Source organism: Trachymyrmex cornetzi, unplaced genomic scaffold, assembly GCF_001594075.2.
Source record: "Trachymyrmex cornetzi isolate Tcor2-1 unplaced genomic scaffold, Tcor1.1 scaffold210, whole genome shotgun sequence".
Classification (NCBI taxonomy): domain Eukaryota; kingdom Metazoa; phylum Arthropoda; class Insecta; order Hymenoptera; family Formicidae; genus Trachymyrmex; species Trachymyrmex cornetzi.
In genome coordinates, this window is record NW_017296742.1 from 323363 (window position 1) to 342599 (window position 19237).

Consider the following 19237-nt stretch of genomic DNA (forward strand, 5'->3'; position numbering starts at 1 on the left):
GCAATTTCTGAATGCGAATTAAGAGGCACGATCAATTTACCGCAATAAATCGATCTTTTACAGTGCCTGTGCCTCATAATTCTTGTTACTTCGTAATTTATAATTTCAAACGCAATAACTCTCAAATTAAACAGATAAAACACAAACGGTTACATTTAGCATAAAATGTTGTGTTAAATTTTAATTTAAAAATAATATTTACATCGAGATGCTTAAATATTTTCAATAGCAAATTAATTAATTGATCATACAAGATCCTGTTACCATAAAAAATGTAAATAATAAGTGCCTTACTACGGAAAAGTTCAAATTTAATCGAAGTAATTCAAGTGTCAAGGAATTATAGGTTCCAACAAAGCAGCAAATGCTTTCAATTTCTTCAATAATGAAATGCACCTGCGTCCGCTTGTTTCTAATCATTCTATTTAAGAACTTTTACGCAAAAATTGTCGAGGTTATAAGATCAATACTTTCACTCGTAATATGAGTCAATGTCTCTCATGTATTTTCCATCGATTTCGGCCTGAATCGTTTTTGCTTGCATCCTGTGCCCCACCTGGTGTCGATATAAATTTTCACTGCGATAGCGCGGTACAAAATTAGTTGCAGCGTATGCAGCAGGACCGTTAAGGCACTTTCTAATAACAGGGTAGTGGCTCGATAATCGCCCGAGATTACACAACTTTGCGGAGCAGCAATGAGCGCGGCTATTCGCGAAATCTATTATGTGGCTCAATGGCGAAACGAGTAATTTTGCAGAATGCCGGAACCACGATTTCCATCTTGCTCTATTGCTGCTCTGTTATACCTGGCGTCACGTGCGTCAGGTCGACAGAAGTCTCGTTGTGTTATTGCGACCGTGATGAAAGTGTGTCGTGACCAGTCGCGCAATGAGCTACCCGAGACAATTGTGACACTTATGAAACGCACGCGATAACCACGGACGACGTAGTTTATGTGCTCTCTCGTACCGCCTTTTAACCCCTTAACCCGAGGATAGCGCCCAGAGATAGGTAATTTGTCTCAACAACCTAAAATCAAGCCCGACTTTCCCAACATTCTGTTCAAGTTCGTCGGAATTATCAACAGGTTTGCTTACAGTTCGATGAACAACAAACTCTTTGCTTTGTTAATACCCTAATAAATCAATACTCTAATCCCATCCTGCATAATTTTCTACATAACAGTACAACATTTTATATATAAAAAAATAAAATTAAAATTTTCTCGTATGCAGTAAAATGAAATTTTTATATCGTATTGCTAGAGAAGTATTCTATCATGATATTGCTATCGATAAAGCTTTATGAATAGGGTGTAAATATAGCTAGTGCGACCATTCACACAGTGACAAATTGCAATGCTATTCACGAGACTATCCCGGAAGTAGCCATACGGTATTTATTTACACTCCAACCTAACGGCTCATAATCGATCTCGTCATAGTTATCGATAAATCTTGCTTTTCAGGTGCAACGTAAAACTTTAAATTATTATCGGACTATCGTAGACTTCCTCGATGCCACAGAGAAAGATAACTTGGTTCTTCGCAGCAATATATAATAATAATTTATAAACGCAAGAGAGAATATCAAATATACTGTGAGAGACTTTTCAATAAAGATAGGCGTTCTCGACAGATTTTCAGGACGAATCCCTTTCGTGATTGAATCGTTGCGGCAGGACATAACTTCGCGGTGAATTTCGTGGCAATCAGGCACGCTGGTCCGGAGAAGAGGAAGATTACCGCCGAAAAGAATAACCGGCGGCATTGCTCGTTCTTAGAAAACCACATACTGTGCAGCGATCTGTGACGGCCGGCGCGAGCAACGGTGTGGAACGCCAAATAAATCACGACGTTCACGCCAGGCCGAACTACTCATCCCGGTAAAAAAGCGCGATTTTTCTTCTAACTGTTAATCCTTTCGCGAGTGCCGCAGTACAAGTACGTCAAGTCGTCTGCGGTCCAGTTAAAGAACTTTCAGTAAATTAACCTTCTTCAGTCCATGCAATAATTATAATTAATGTTTAGATCGCGTTTATACGTACCACTATGTGGAAATGCGTTTTCTCCTTAAAGATATTATCTCCGACAGAAATATTATATAAAATGAAGACTTAAAATTACAAAAATGTATACTCTTTTTATGATTTTATATTCAAACAATTGATAGATTATTGATAATAAATAATAATTCGGATTAAAATGTACATTACATCTGTCATTCACTCCGCCAAAGGCTACCAACTAAAGAGAATTTCAGTAGAGAATTACAATCGATATTAGAACTCATAACCAATTATAAGTATAATTATAAGTATAATTAGTAAATTTATACACGGAGAAAAATATTTGGTTGAATTAATTGGAATTCTGGTGGATAATGAACGATCCAGAATTCTGGTTAATTTTACTACATTTTGATTAAATCTACTATTAGAATTCTAGTAGTTTTAATCAAGGAAATTCTGAATGTTGATTATCTCAACTAGAATTCTAAATAGATTTAACAAAAAACTAGTAGATTTAACCAGAATTCTGGATCGTTCATTTTCCACCAAAATTCCAGTTAATTCAACCAAACATTTTTCTCCGTGTACTTAATAATTTATATTTGTTTAGACACGTGCAGATTCGTATTATTTGTTTTACAATTACAATTGAATTAAGATAAACGTGCAGTGACCGCACATGTACCTACTTATGTCTGGACACTTACACAAGATTTATTATTATTAATCACAAATATTTTTTTTATTGTACAATATTATAATTTAATTACATTTAAGGATTATTTTAAAAATCATTTGAGATTAATAATAATACAAACAAATATATAAAGTTTTGTGTAAATGTTCAAACACACAAGTATATATGTCCGGTTACTGGGATATTTATTATATCTTAGAATGTTTTATTGTTGTAAAACATTCAACTATTTTAATAATACTTTCGCGATATATTTATGACGTTCTGTAGCGAATTTGAATTATAAGATATATTGAATTATATGATATAAGAATATAAGTATATAAAATTCGAAAATAAAGAAAAATGACGTCTTTGTTTCATTCTGACATTTATTTCTCTTCGTAATATGTGCAGTATTAATCAGAACATATGTCAAGAGAAATAAGATAAATATGAGACCTTCCAATCATTTTTTTCATGATTATAATGTATTATCACATTAATACACATCGCTATCTACATCATGCAACGCCTACATCGCTCCAACAAACGGAACATACAGTTTACCTTCGAATAACAATGATCAGTAACTTTATGTTAAGTATATTTGTATAAACGATACCTAGATTAAACGCAAAATATAATCGTTTATCATGAAAGTTCCGATATTATCGCTAAACCGAGACGATCGTCCAACGTATCGACGTTTGCACAGCTTTATCGCAAAGCCTGACCTTACGAAACCCCGGAAAAGCAGCAGTCGCGTAGGAGACGATAATTTATCGCGATAGTACACTGTCCATTGAGAAATGAAAGAGATTCTCGGAAACGTAAATTAGTAAAAGAAGATTAGATCTCTATAGCGCACGAACCACTCTATCTTTGAAACAAATAGACGCAATAATTTTCCGTAATACGTAATAGGAAGACTTGCAATATAAATAACTGGTACCTATTCTTCGAACATTATATACATTTATATCTTGATCGACTTCCCTATGGAACGCCACGCGAAGCGCTTTCAAGAAATATTATCGAAACGATCGAATCCAGCAAAAGAAGTGTACGCGCGCGCACAAATAAAGCGCCGGAAGTGGCCAACTGAACTGTCGGATAATAGTCGGTCGGGTCACTGACACTTTCCGCATAAAAGTTGTCCGGTCCGCGCAGACAAGTACGTGTAAGTTTAAGTACGGGCGTAAAAAGTAACGGGGCCCTGCTGAAAAGAAGTCGGCGAAACGGCTTGTAGCGAATCGCGCGGCCCCCTTACCTCGTTGTCCTTGTAGGGACCAGTTTCTCGTCGATCCCGTCCAGTACTTCGAGGAATCTCCGATGTTTCCTCGTGATGCGCCCTTTCGAATTTAACTGACAATGAGAGGCACAAAACGAAATGAATGACGGCAGTTCGCAGTAAGTATTTCCGTGACGTTCCGCATGACTCATACGGTGCAAACCTGGCCATCGATTCACGAACATTCGCGAGAAATCGGAGAAGAAGGTCAATGTCCAAGAGATATCGAATATTCAATGCGCTACGTGTTTCTTTCGTACGCGAGTCAATATTAGTATCTAATTAAGCTTAATTAATTTGCCTGTTTTCTCTGAAGTAATATTACGAAGTATCATTGTTAATCTATCTCGGAAATATTATCTGATAACCGGGCACAATAGAATTCCAATCTCGATAATTATCTTTAACAAGAAATAATAATGAGGCAAGTTGTCATTACGTGGCTGCATAAAGAGAATTTTCACGAGTGAAATTTCGAGATGGAAAACATCGTAGGTCGGGAATTGTATAACCGTAACGTTGCGCTAATTACTATTTTATATAGCCTAGAAACCGTCGTAGAGTAACAGATAATTATTCAAGTCTATTGTAAGCTACGTCCATTTCCCAAGCTTCTTATCGGGATATGTTATTAATATTGTTGCACTTGTAATTTACACTTATAATGAAATCATCTTGGCACTATGTATTTAGTATAGTAATTATCTAATTTTCAAGCTTCTCATCATTAATATTGTTACATTTGTGAATTACACTGGAATAAAAATTATCTTGGCACTATGTATTTAGTATAGCGAGTAAATGATAATCGTTTAATTCCCAAAGAAAGTTTCAGTGTAATAAATTAACAAATTTTGTCTAATATAAACAGTTCGCTCTAACAAGATTTGATTTTTTTCTTAAAAGATCAAAATTGACTCTTTTTATTATTTACGAATTTTGTTTCGTAGCACTTAACTATTATAATAAATTAACAATAATAAAGCGCAAAATAAGAGTCAACAATCAAATAAAAATAAAACTAAATTCAAATAAAACGTCTAGTTTCAAAATATAAAACATATAATTAATTAGAAACGTCAGATATCATCGATTAAATGTATATATAAACTAAGAAATTATAAAATTACAAGTTTCGGCTGCCAGATTGAGCCCTCTTCAAACAATTTACGCAAAGGTCGATGTACAGATGAGTTGTCGAAAATACACGCATATTCCTCACCATATAAGCCTGAGTGAGTCTTCATGAAGAAATCGACATTGTTCGCACACGATTGGACAGTCAAATGCGTTCAATGTCTATCGTAGAAAGATCAAGAGGCCATAAAATAGTTAAACAAGTTCATCGTTATAGGTACAAAAATTAAAGTCCGAATAATAAAAACAGCCAATAAAACATCAAGTTGTATAATAAATTAAGCCATACACAATATATGCACTCTGATAGATAACAAATATGTAAGATGAACATTATGTGTCAATTACAAACTAAAATGTACATTCGTTAATACGGATCGACAGAGACTGGCTAATTAACTATTATAGATATATATATTTTTTTAAGTTGCAGGTTTTTTATTTAAATAGATTATGATTTTAATTATTGTTGCGACCTGAAAACTAACAAAATTGATGAAAAGTAGTAATGGTCAAGTTAAATTGATTGTATCTTCTCAGGAACCAATTATATCAACCTTTATGTTCAAGAAATTACTTCAACTTTGTTCATCTCTTTTTGTGTATATATGTATAACGGACATTCAAATATCTTGCGTCTTTGCAATCGATAATTTGCATTTCATAATTAAGGCTTTAAATTTTATTAAATTGTCCACAAAAATGTAAGTAATGTAACATATAAATAACAAATATATCAAAAGATACAGTCGTGTTTCGCATCAAGATGTACACGCAACAGACTCTGTAGGTATTTATAACGAATCACTCAGTTCAGCCGAGACACGATTATCGCATCTCAATAATGAAATGTGAATGGCAAATGGACAGAAGGCAAATAGGAAAAAAATAGGAAAGATGGGAGGTGAATAGAAGAAAAATAAGAGATGAATGAGAGGTGAGTAGGAGGTGAATAGGAAGTGGATGGAAAGTGGATAGGAGAAAAACAGAAGGTAAATAGATGATGATTAAAAGGTGGATAACAAAAAAATAGAAGGATAAATAATAATTATAATAATAAAAAATTAGGAAAAATTTGTATCCATATTATATATCAACATATCTTATGCACCTCACTTTAATCGATATATTGAGATATATGTTAGACTTTCTAATTTGATAATACTGAAAAGCAGTGCTAGCAGAGATAGAGAGCAACTTTAAACTAAATTTTAACCGCTAATTAAACGAAAGGATGCATAGAAGGGTCTTCCAGCAGGATTAGCTTTATCTATACGCAACAGAAGCATTTTCTCCTCTCGACAGCAACCTCATTTCTATGGTAATCGAGTAGCCGACAGTTAAGATGACCACGCAATCGACGAAACGATTTACGAGATCGATGGTAACAATGTACGATCCATAAAAGCGCCCACGTGTCCATCCGCACACGTTTCGCCAGTGTTTCCTCGCGAAGCGAAGAATCGCGCTGGGAAAGCTATATTTACGAGCCTGTGGCGCAATAACGTTACTCACAATTAGCAGCTGCTCCTTTGTTAGTTTATCATTAATCCTACGAGATTCATATTATACCGACAAGATTTTATTTTTCTTTCTTTCTCACTGGATGGTCGCAATGGAGAATTTCGGCGTGAAATCTTTTTTTGCCGCGAACCCTCGGACGACGTTTTACATCGCGAGCAGTAATTACAACATGATGAAAACCTTTTTTTATACACAATTCAAGTAAAAATTATTGCTTCCTGGAACAAACTAATTATAGCGCTAAGAGTTCTGAGAATTTTAATGCAAAAATAATTCTAATTGCAAGTTATATAAAAGTAAGAAATAAAAACCAACTTCATAATTATAACAGTTGAGTGGAAATTGTTCTAGTCACGCATAAATGCGAAAGAAATAAATAGAAATATAATTCGCGAAAGACGTTTTAACTTTATTTGCGAAGTACGTGACAGTGCAGCTATAAAATGAGCTCCTTAATTCCGAACTCATTGATATTACACGATCCATAAAATGTAAATGTCTTGTATATGTTTCACGTCTTATTGACTACTTCTTGGGACTCTCTTCAAATGTCAAACGATGATAGTCGAGATCATGGAAATGATTGGTTGGATTATTAATTATAAGATATATGTTGAATCATTTTTATAACAAGAAAAAAATTTAATAAATTAGTTACGTGATGTCGAATATTTTTACAATAAGAGAAAAGTGTTAAATAAATCTGCACCCAATCGCAGCTCCTTTTCATTAGACACTCGTACCGTGTCGCGGAATACGATTTTTTAGAAAGGATGATCGCTTAAGACCGCGGAATGGCATGGAATTATAACGCGCGATATGTAACGACGATCGCGTGTTCCTAGCGAGTTAAAGTTACGTTAGCGGCATCATAAGCGATTTATCACTACAGCAATTTGCATCGCGGCAGGAGGAACGCAACTACTGCAACGCGAGTATAGCCGACAAGTGTATCCGGTATTCTGATGCAAACATTTTTTTGTCGATCAACTAAACAAGGATAGCTATACAATTCATAAAAGAATACTTTTCATTATCAGATATATCACATTAATTCGACTGTCAACAAATGTCAAGTATTTAATAATGTAAGTATCTATTGAATAAAGTTATTTTATTAAAATCGAGTTGATCTTGAGAGACATTAGTTTCACACAGCACAAATAATATTTTGAAATAATTATATAATTTGCAATGCAACTTATATAATAGTATTATAAAAAGAATGCTTTTATTAAAGTTATATATATCGATGTACTTATCGCCAAAGTTCAACATAAAAATCATAATAGTGCTTTTATTTTGACTTATTTACGTGTGTCAAAATAAAAATCAATCCATATTTATTTCTGTGGTCAATTTCGAAATAAACAATGTTCGTTAACGTATTTAATAAATAATATACCAAAATTTAACACATTTTTCTTAAATTAAATTATGTAACTTTATTGTCGTAGTCAAATTAATGATAGGAGCAGTGGTGAACTATAGGAATGATTAAAAATAACTCAAATTGGATATAATTTGATATTATAAATTTAACAGTGTAATATAATATCTAGTCGAATAATTTTGTAACTATATCAGCATAATCAATATTGTTCTGATTTGTAAGTAGAACAGATATTTCAAATTTAACAGTAATGTAGCACACATCTATTTTAAGTACAACTTTAATTTATCTAAATTTGAAATGAATTAAATACGTATCATGATTTATAAAAATAAATTATACACATATAGGTACTGTGTGAAATAAATGATAAGTATATAAGGAACAAATACTAAAATCGATGCCTTTATCAATCGATATAGGATTTAATTTTAAAAATCCGATCTTTCCATAGATAAAATAAGCATCAACAATTTCTTATACTAATCGACGCACACACACATTTCCTCCGTTCTCCTTCCAATTCACAGAATCATCGTTCTTCCTTTTTGTTCTGCTTCTCATCGATATGCTTTCAGTGAACATTCTGGGCGATTACACATCCGGTACTACCGTACGAATGGTGCCACACGCGTCGGACACCGATCGAGATCAGCAACGATCGATCGTTCCAAGGAGCGAGAGAACGAGGCAGAGAAAAGTCGAGCGACAAGCGATATATTATGTCTCTCGAGAGATTGGCGCGTTTATATCGTACAGACACCGCGTTTCTCCATTCTCTTTTCGTTCGGCCGAAGGAGGATGAACACGGCGAATTGCTTAAACTACCGAGAAGCGAAATGACAGTGCAAGACCCGAGCGTTTTGCCTTTTGCGAGACTCGTGCATCCTTACGTCGCGCTCTCCTATCTTATAACGCGATTTATACCACTGTAAAGGTCAGAATCATGAGCTTGCGATTTTATACAACTTATTCGCCGCCTCCGCACAATATTTGCCACTCGCGAGACCAGGAGATTTTAGCCTCTCTCCGTAGTTACCTCCTTTGCCACAAAGGAAAACGGCCGTATACCGCATATGTCAAAGCTATACTTAGAACATGGCAAATACCAAATCGTTGGATCTGTAAAGTTAGCATGACATTTTATTAATATAAAAAAATATAGCAATTCCAATAATACTTTTCATAGTTCTACAGCTTCTTATAAAGATAAAAAAGTTCTGCACTTTTTATAATAAAAAATAAAAAATGAAAATGTGACGTGCTAACTTCGCGAATCTACCACGACACTTCTCCATCTAAAATAGAACAAAATGATAAATATTATTACTTTTGACACAATAGTTCTACCAATGTAATTTCAAAACAAAATTCTAACAATTACTCATTTTTATACACTCTAAATATAGCACAATTCTTGAAAGAAAAGTCGTAATATATTCAGTGGTATTAGAGGGAGGTGTATCGTGCTGAAGGTTTTTTATTTTTGATTTTTTAATATTATAAATGCAGAACATTTTTTAATTTTTGTCAGGAATGGTGGAGTTATGAAAAGTGTTACTGGAACTATCTCGGTTTTTTTAAATTAATAAAACGCCGTGCTATAACTTTACAAACACAAATTCATCTTTATTCGCAGATACGAGTTTTACATTTTTCTACCCAACGTTAAATCCTTGTATTTTGCATATCATGTACTGCAAGTTAAGTAGTTGCAGGTATATTTGTATGCCATTCGTTTTTATCGCAATGCTCGGTAAATATATTCCCGAATGTGTGCAGTCTGTCTACATATTTTGTGAAAAAAAAAAGCTTAAAGATATACTATACATATATTATTCATCGAGTGCATTGAAAGTATTCTGACATAAAAAATTCTATATCACTACACTCTCAATACCCAGCATTACAGTATACTGCGTACGAGATAAAAACGTATGTTCCGTGATAACGTTTTCATTATAAAAATCGCGCTACTATTCAAGCGGAAACCTTTTCGAGAGTCAACAACTCGACACCTGTGAAATTATGAATCGCACGATTAAAATGCAGAGAATGCCGATTACCTTCGTCCGCTTTTACCACACAGATGCAATTTTCTTGCATTTACATTATATTGATTTCAATGAGAAATCCAGTTTGGCCGTGATCCGAGTTTCCGCCGATAGGTATCGAGACGCAAGCAGAAAGTTAACTCGCCCTTGACCTCAGTCGTTCAAAACCCGTCGAATTGCACGAGGAACACACCGGTGATCTGTCCCGTGCCCCCTCTCCTCAAAGGAGAACGAGCTGAAGTCTTTCCGAACCGGGTCAGGGATCTCTTCTAGTACGGCTTACTTTTTCTAGCTAGCTGCTTGCCCCCGATCCGGAACGCGAGCTCATGTCAAAGGTAAAGGCGAATTTACCGTTGGTCATTCACTTTTGACGGTCAATCATGCTGAATACATCGCGCACAGAGGTTCACGTAAAGAATGCGCCTGCAAGAAACATAATAGCTCGTCCACAATGTAAAAAAATTACGTGTAAAATTACAACAATTACAGTGGATAATTTTGAGACCCACTATTAAGGGGATGCTGGAGTGTCCTGTTTTACTATTAATTATTAAAGACTCTTTTCTCTTAATTGTGTTTATGGATTGAAATCCTTCTCCACAATTAAAGTATCGACAACAACGCAATTCGCCAGCTACAATTGAATACGAAAAACGAAAGAAAATTTAAGACTTACAGTTTTGTAAGTCGACTTCTGTAGTCGACACGTCACAATATGTGCTGCATATAAGAGTTTCAGATTTTATCCGTTTAAAATAAGTAGCCAGCAGCCTATAAAAAACCTCGAAGAACAATCCTATGCTTTTAGAAATGAGGTAGGGGCTTTAGAGTATAAGAGAAAAGAGTCGCCGAAAATTTCGTTTGTATATCACGAGTGAAATTGACGTGAAGCCATGAAACCGAGCAGTATTTTAGTTGATCTTTTTCTAAGATAGCGTTGCAATATGTTAGATAAGGACAGATGAATGCGTTTGAGCGAGACACAACGATATATAAGAAATGAATGAAAGATGTCACTATTATCGAATTTGGAATTTAAAAAAGTCTGTACTATCGACTTCGATCAAGTTAGGCTGTCGATCCAGCATCCCTTTAATGGTGTAGAGTATAATTCTGAACGATCTTATTTTGAACATGATACAAGTGGACGTACAAACGGAATATGGTTCTGAACGAAATAAGATTTAAATTCAATTTTCGAAGTTCAAGTTTAACTTTTTCCTATTTGATACTCTTTAATATTCCTCACACGATAAAAAAGTTACCAAACTTAAATTTCGAAAATTGGATTTTTAGTTTATTCAAAATTACTGTCTGCAGTACAATTTCAAACGTGTTTACAATTTTGAATAAACTAAAAATCAAATTTTCGAGATTTAAGTTTGGTAACTTTTTTATCGTGTGAGGGATATTAAAGAGTATCAAATAAAAAAAAGTTAAACTTGAACTTCGAAAAAAAAAGTACGTAAAATAATGTGTAAAAATTACATAATTTATAGTTAGTGGAAATATATAAGATTGTGCGTTTTTATAAAAATTAATACTTTTACCTTTATAATTGATAAGAGCTCTTATCCTGTAATATTTACACTTAAAATAAAGTTACAGCTTACAAATAAAATTGTTCTTACAGTAATTAAACAATTTACAAAAGTAATAAAATCATGTATAAATGGAGTTAAGTTTATAAAAATATTTAAGTATGAATTTATCAACGTACAATTTTTCTCATGTTATCAAATTACCATGTTATTGATGTGTACAAATATAAAAATATGAATATAATATGTGTGATATGTTACATGTAAAAAATTTAAGTTACAATTATAAAGGTAAAAGTATTAATTTTTGTAAAAACGCACAATCTTATATATTTCCACTAACTACAAATTATGTAATTTTTACACATTATTTTACGTACTTTTTTTTTATAGTGCAGGCTGAATGATAAAAGAAGTAGTCATTTTCTACTTTCGCCCAAATTAGATAATTATGCGAGATGAATCATATTCCCTAAGCACATTCAAATAACTAGAGAGTGCTTGGAGAAAAGATTTCATTTTGCGCGCATGGAAATTAAATGTATACAACTTGCGCGGAACAATTTAAGTTGAAATTATTACGTTAACTAATCGTCACTTGTAAACGTTCATATATATTTCATTTGCGATAAATTAATATTTTTAATTGTTTATTTGATAACTACATACAAAAGTCTTGAACTGAATTAGTCAATCTAAAGACAATATGTAATAAAAAAGATAATAAAAATAAAATAAAAAGAATATAATAAAAAATCTATCTTATAGTAACTTCATGAGAAATTCATGAGAAATTCATGAGAATCGAATGTAAATAAATTCGCCGCTTTTTTAAAAAAAAAAGAGGGGCAACTAAGACTCTTTCGATTTATTCATTGAGAAATGGACCGTGTCTTCCCTGCGATTATCGATTCGATTGTATTCACAACAGCGAAACTCGCAGTCGCCTTTCCCTTATCCGCGCACCGACCGGAAGCGCTCGTTGTTCATCGGCCGCGACCTCAAATGCGTCGCCTTCGCTGTGATGATGACGACGACAACGACGACCCGCGCATGTGGGTCGCACTTAGCCCACTTCACCAGCAGTCCCAAGTCGCGACATCGTCGCACCGGTCGACTCGAGGCGATCCCACGTGGAAAATTCCAGGTCGCAATCGCACGATAGACAGCGCGGTGCGAGCTTTCGAGATCACAGCCGCGAGTCTTATCTCTTATCGACTCAATGACTACAAATCGGATCGGGACGTTCCGCCACCAGCGGACTATCCATCAAATACAATATGCTTAGGCTTAGAAATCTTCGTACTTGAAGAATCCAGATTCAAATCTGGATTCGAATTCCGCTTCAACAATAAATGATGAATAAATGAACGATATAATTAATCATTCATTATATTTTACTTGCAATTTGCACTTTCAGTTCTAATCAACTTTCTCTAAAATTTTTAGAATGAATCTCATTCTGAAGAATAAAATCTCACTCTTAAAAATTGAAAATTAATTCACCTTTTTTCAAAACTGAGTAAAAAGCAATTTTCACTCATTAAAAAGAAATTTCAAAGAATTTAAAGAGTCGAGAAAACTTTTATACTATTTAATTGTTATTTCATTTTTTGATATCTGCTTAAAATTTTCAATCTTAATTCTAACAAACTTTTTGATCGATCAATTTGTGGTATCAATTTATCCTTGAGGAACAAAGTTCTTGTTGCAATTTTTTAATATTCAATATGAAATATTATAAAATGTTTCATATGAATGTGAGTCTTGAAAACTTTTGCTAAACAGAGGAAGCCTGCACGAACGTCTTGAACGCACTTCACGTGAGAACGCATTGTTCAGAGCCGTTGTGGATATATTACTTAAGGATACCCGACGGAAATATTACAGGCCACGCGGAACTTCCTCGTATACAGAAGAATAACGGCAGAATCGCTTCCGTGCTGCTCACAAAGGAAATTAAAGTCCCTGTGTCTTAAGGGAAACAAAGTTCCACGACTTGCTAATTGTCAGACGCGCGAAGAAAAGGTGGAGTGCATTAATTAACCTCACGGGTATTAATTACATAGCATATGTGTTTACTCCACAACACGACTAATAAAAAGTAAGAGTATATGCGTCGTTTCAAGAATCCAGCAGCTTCTGATTGCCAATGTTCACATCACAAGTCTTTGAGGTCAAAATAATTTACATTTTTATGCTGATAAGTCACGTAAACTCTCTATATCTGTCACATAAATCTTAAAAAAACACATACAATTATTAAAAAATTTCTTTAATTAAGAAGGCGTTGGAAATAAGTAGAGGTCATGAGAGACAAAAATTTTCATATTTGCAGGAAATGAAAGCTATAAAGTTTCAAAAAATGTTCATTACATTTATTAATACTTACTCCAATTAACATTTTTCGATTAATTTATTTCTCATGTCAATATCTCGATTATATGTACAAACTGCGTTGGAACGCGATATTAAAAAATAAGATACAAAGATTGGCTTGTGAAATCACGTATTATGTCGGAGCACGTTTCAAGATAATAGCGATTGCCAACTTCCTTGCCCCGTTCAAGACTGCGCGACGGCAGGTAGAGTGTATCCGAGTATGCTTGCTTGTTTACACGATTCTGACGAGTTCCACGGTGTCTTGGCGGCGGCCGAGCGGAATGGTAAAGCCGTAATTCTCAGCGCGCTCGGATCGAGCGAGCGGCAACTATAAGACAAACGATAGCAAGAGCTGCCAATTTCGCGAACGCGCATAATTGGGGACACACGGTTCGTCCGCGTCTTAAGGAAAACACATCGAGACACGCGCGCGAAATTATCCCGCAATCCGAGCCGTAAATCGCACAAGAGTTAGTAGCGGCTTTAACGTGAAAACCCCGTGACTTTGCCGTTTTGCTGCGCGAAACATCGAAACCGTTGCCAATTTGCAATTGCCAATTCTCAGAACCGGAAATATTTTTAGTGTCCGCGTAACAGTCGCGCTTTATGCGATGCATTCAAACGCGTCTGCTCGCCTCAATACGGTAATCTCCGATGCTACACGGAAGATCGTGTGAGATATATTTGTGAGATACATTCGATATAATCCCCACGCGCTATTTTAGAAGACAAATCAAATGCAGTTGCGGCACAAGACGATAATTTTGTAGTATAAAATTTATTCTAAGAAAATTGTGCAATTTCCTTAAACAAAGGTACTTGTTTCAAAAACCCTTTGTACTTACCATCTTCAAAGTCTCCTCGGGCCTCAACAGGTAGAACATAGACTGTAAGTGTTGCTGAATATCGCATCCCGCCGCCGAGACTCGCCTCGAAGGGCGAGCCCTTTCGTTCGGCGGTAAAACCAAGGCTGCGCCCTTGCCCGCGAAGTAACATTCGCTCAGACTGAAAAATAACAAACAGCAATACTTCAATAAGCTATTCTGATCATTCAATCATAAATACACTGAGAAAAAATAGCCTAAATTTAAGTACATATTTATTTGAATACTACCAACTAAACATTTACTTACAATAAATAAATATTTACTTAATAAAAAGAAGTGATTGTTAATTCAAATAAATATTTATTAAAATTTAGGATATTTTTTTCTCAGATAAGATTATACTTAATATATAGGATAATATTTTATAATCGCCAAATAATTTAAATACGTTAAGAAGATATTAACTTCAAATAGATCGAGTAATAATCGGGATAGAATTTCTATTTTAATCGAGGGCAAAATATTCCGCTTCCGTTTCAATAAAAGTATTAGTTGAGAAGTATGATTGAGAGAAAGCCTAGAAAATTAATTATCATCATTTATAGAAGATCTTTCGCTTTTGTTTCAATAAACTTATTAATCGAAAAATATAGATTGAGAGAAAGAGCGGGAAAGGAAAGAGAGATAAGTCTAGAAAAATATGTTTATTTAATTCAACCTAAAGCGGTCTCTAGACGATCAATACTTATATTGCGTAATTACTTTATACAATATTATGTATTGACACCTCCTTTAAACAATTCAATAAACTGCAGTCTACAGACTCAATATAGCTTCCAGATGATTAATAATATTGTGCAATATCAAATATTGTGTAATAATATTGATCGTCTAGGAACTGCATAAAACATGGATTTGGTTTACAAAAGGACCCCTTACCTCATTCACTCATTCTCTCACACTCATTTTCTTTCTCTCTTCTACAGCCTTTTCTCAATTTATCCATCTCTCACATCCATTATTCTATCGCTTCTTTTTTTTACCTTTCTCATCCATTATATTCTCTGCCCTCAACTTCTTCCCTTCTCCTTAAAATATGTCTTAATAGTCTAGAGAAATAATTATTTTCCTAAACTTGATTATCTCCATTTATAATTAATTTCATCAACATATCAATTTGTACATGGGTGATAATTAATATACAAAAATAGTTAGCAAGTTTGTTAATTAGCCGATTTTTTAAATAGCGATTAAAATATTCGACACGTTGGCGCTGCTGGCAATATTTTTCTAATGTGTCTACTGTGAATATGAGCCAGAATAAAATATTGCTAGTTTTCGATAATTTAAAAAAAATTCAATTTAATGACGATATTATCATCCGATCAACGAAAAAGAAAAGAGATTTAAAGAATTCCTATATAAAGCTGTATCATAGATGTATATAGCATATATATTTATACTTTAAACAAACTATATACATGAAAATTATGTATATAACATTCTATTTTATTGAATAACACATTTTTATAGCTTATTTACTTCATTTGTTATTATTTTTGTTACAAATCAAAATTTTAAAAATAATAACAAAAATCTCTAAATGATTTTGTATAAGTACTTTAAGCATTTAAGCGACAAATTATTGTGCTTTTGTCTTAACGCGGTATAGTACGTTGCTCTTATTCTAAGTCGTTGAGAAATGTTGAATAATAAGTACAAGAAACATTCGAGAAACCGACACGTGTTAATAGCAGGAATTACCGAACTTTTAAGGGGATGCTGGAGTGACGGGCGAAGTTAATCAAGGTCGATAGTACAGACTTTTTTAAATTCCAAATTCGACAATAGTGATATCTTTCATTCATTTATTATACTTATTAAATATCGTTGTGTCTCGCTCAAACGCATTCATCTGTTCTTATCTAACATATTGCAACGCCATCTCTTATAAAGAGATCAACTAAAATACTGCTCGGTTTCATGGCTAAATAGTCATACATCGTCGATTTCTCACGCGCTAGACACAATTTCGTTCCTTGCGCTAATCTTTTTATTTAGGCGTCAAAACTTAATTCTAAAGATACGACTGTAATCGTCTATTTATTCTACATGTGCTCCTGCCCTAATTTCGAGCATATAATGTGCATATAATTTTTTCACGAAGTAAATGTTTGGTGAGCTGATAGCACATGGATACAGGAATCTGTAATTTATTATTTTTCCCAGTTTTGGACACAAAATACACCCAGGAGCAGGTACATTAGCACGGATATTTCAATCGTGGAGAAGGAATTTTTATTCTGTGCAACTAATTCGAAGAACCGCGCAAGGAACATAAACGCTTGCTTTATCAGTAAAAAAGAAGACTCCAGCATCCCCTTAATGCAATTTGACAGTTTCAAACAGCTGTCGATTTTAATCTTCAGCATCGAGACAAACTAACTATTTTAGTCATACGCTCAGCTGGTTTTGCGGAATCAGCAATTAACAACTCAGTAGACTCGTAGACTATCGAGTTAATTAATTAACTACTACATTATCGACTATGAGACCGATACGAAACATGCTCGATGAATATTTCATTGAAACATTCGGAAAGTCTATTTGTGTTTGACTGAAACATAAGTGAAGCATTTTGGTTACAATCTTTTATTTTCAATGGCTTTATAATTAAAAATAATTCGTGCTTGTATAAACTCTGATCACTTTAATTAAAGAAATATTACTTTCAAAATAGTCATTTTAAGAACGTATTAAAAATAAAATCAGATATATTTTAAAGAGATTTGTATATCTTAAAGCCATTTTGACCGAACTATGTCACTAGCAGTTACATTAACCGACATCATCTTCAATTAGCTTACTTTAATTTAATTAGATACTTGCTTAGAATACAATCTGAAATATTTATGCAAGATTGTCTGGGGAAAAAAGCGTTCACAACGCTTCGTGATGTATCGACCAAGCAAAATCGCTCCATGAGAACATACCTAATCTACAAATCGAATCTTGTATACACACATACGAAGATAATGCACAAAAGGTCGACGCACTGCCACGCTCAGCCAGTTCTTCCCGCAAACGTTATTTCACATGTTTCATCCGTAAATTAACGTTGCTCGAACGCTTTATTATATTTACGCCGCGCTTCATCATTACCGCCAGCGATTGCTCTCTCGATGCCTTATAGTATAATGAGACGGGCGTCTTTCTACGCACGCACGCATGTACGCGCGCACAGAATCTCTTGCACGACGACAATCGCGTGTCTAAATCACGTATGTGTGCGTATATGCATCGCGATTACGCCGGCGGTGCCATTTTCTCATGGTAAGTAAACCGTCACACATTTTCATATGATAATGACCACTGACCAGACGACGCACATACATATGCCATTTAGAATACGCGAACTTCCGCTATCGTGCGCCATAATAGAAAGTTTCTCTGCTGAGACTTTACCACAGAATATATAAGAATAGGCAATGTATTTATATCGCTCTTATGCTGCAATATTTATACAATGTGCGAATAATTGTCTCGACGAACGCACATGTAACATTACTTTAAAGTTACATTTCATAACTGATTCTATTGTCATTATTCTTAAGACATAAATAAGTTTAATACGAGATATAATTCGCGTTAATAAAACATACATATTTGGAAAAAACATACATATGTTTTAATAAATGGTTTTGCTGAAATATTTACAATTTTAAATTACTATCACATTAGAGGGCTACGAGCCAAAAATTAAAATATAACGTTGGTAATGGTAATAAGAATATAAATATATCAACGCAAGTTTAGTATATAATTAGTCGCAACAAGTAAAAACAGAGTAATAAAAGAAAAATGTAAAAATATATATGATATCATACGTTTCAACCTCGATCGGGTCATTCTCAATGTTATAATACAAGAATATTTCGTTGAGTCGAAGAAAACAAAGAATTTGATCGCATGTTAATATATCCGGATCACACTGTAGTATTCCATAAAAATGAATATTCGTCAGATCTTGAGAAATTCAAATATCGAAAGTTCCATCTGTTGTAACCACATATATTGTTTCTCTAAAATAGTTGCAAATTATAGTAGATATCATATCTCATATAGATATTACTTTATAAAATTAATTACAATTAAAATATACACCAATCACAGAGATATTATATTAAACATTTCATTTAGTACAATAAATAAAATACCTTCATATTGATGGTCCCTTTCACAAATTACAATAAAATTTTTTGAAACAATTATAAGCAAAAACGACCGGAATTAAATTTGTTGTTAACACGTCAATGCCTTCAGTCGTTATGACATTCAAAGAATTATACACGATATTGTCAAAACGAACAATTTTTAAAAAAACATGGAGGGGGGG

General features: G+C 33.8%; 1 protein-coding gene across 2 annotated transcripts in view; it reads right to left on the bottom strand.

The window, feature by feature from the left end:
- Window positions 1–19237, bottom strand: part of ssh (Protein phosphatase Slingshot) — a 161537-nt gene that overhangs the window by 65573 nt on the left and 76727 nt on the right. For both annotated transcript variants that reach the window (XM_018505741.1, XM_018505742.1), the window contains one exon: window positions 14860–15019. In XM_018505741.1, coding sequence (XP_018361243.1) covers window positions 14860–15019 — 160 coding nt within the window. The remainder of the gene's footprint in view (window positions 1–14859; window positions 15020–19237) is intronic.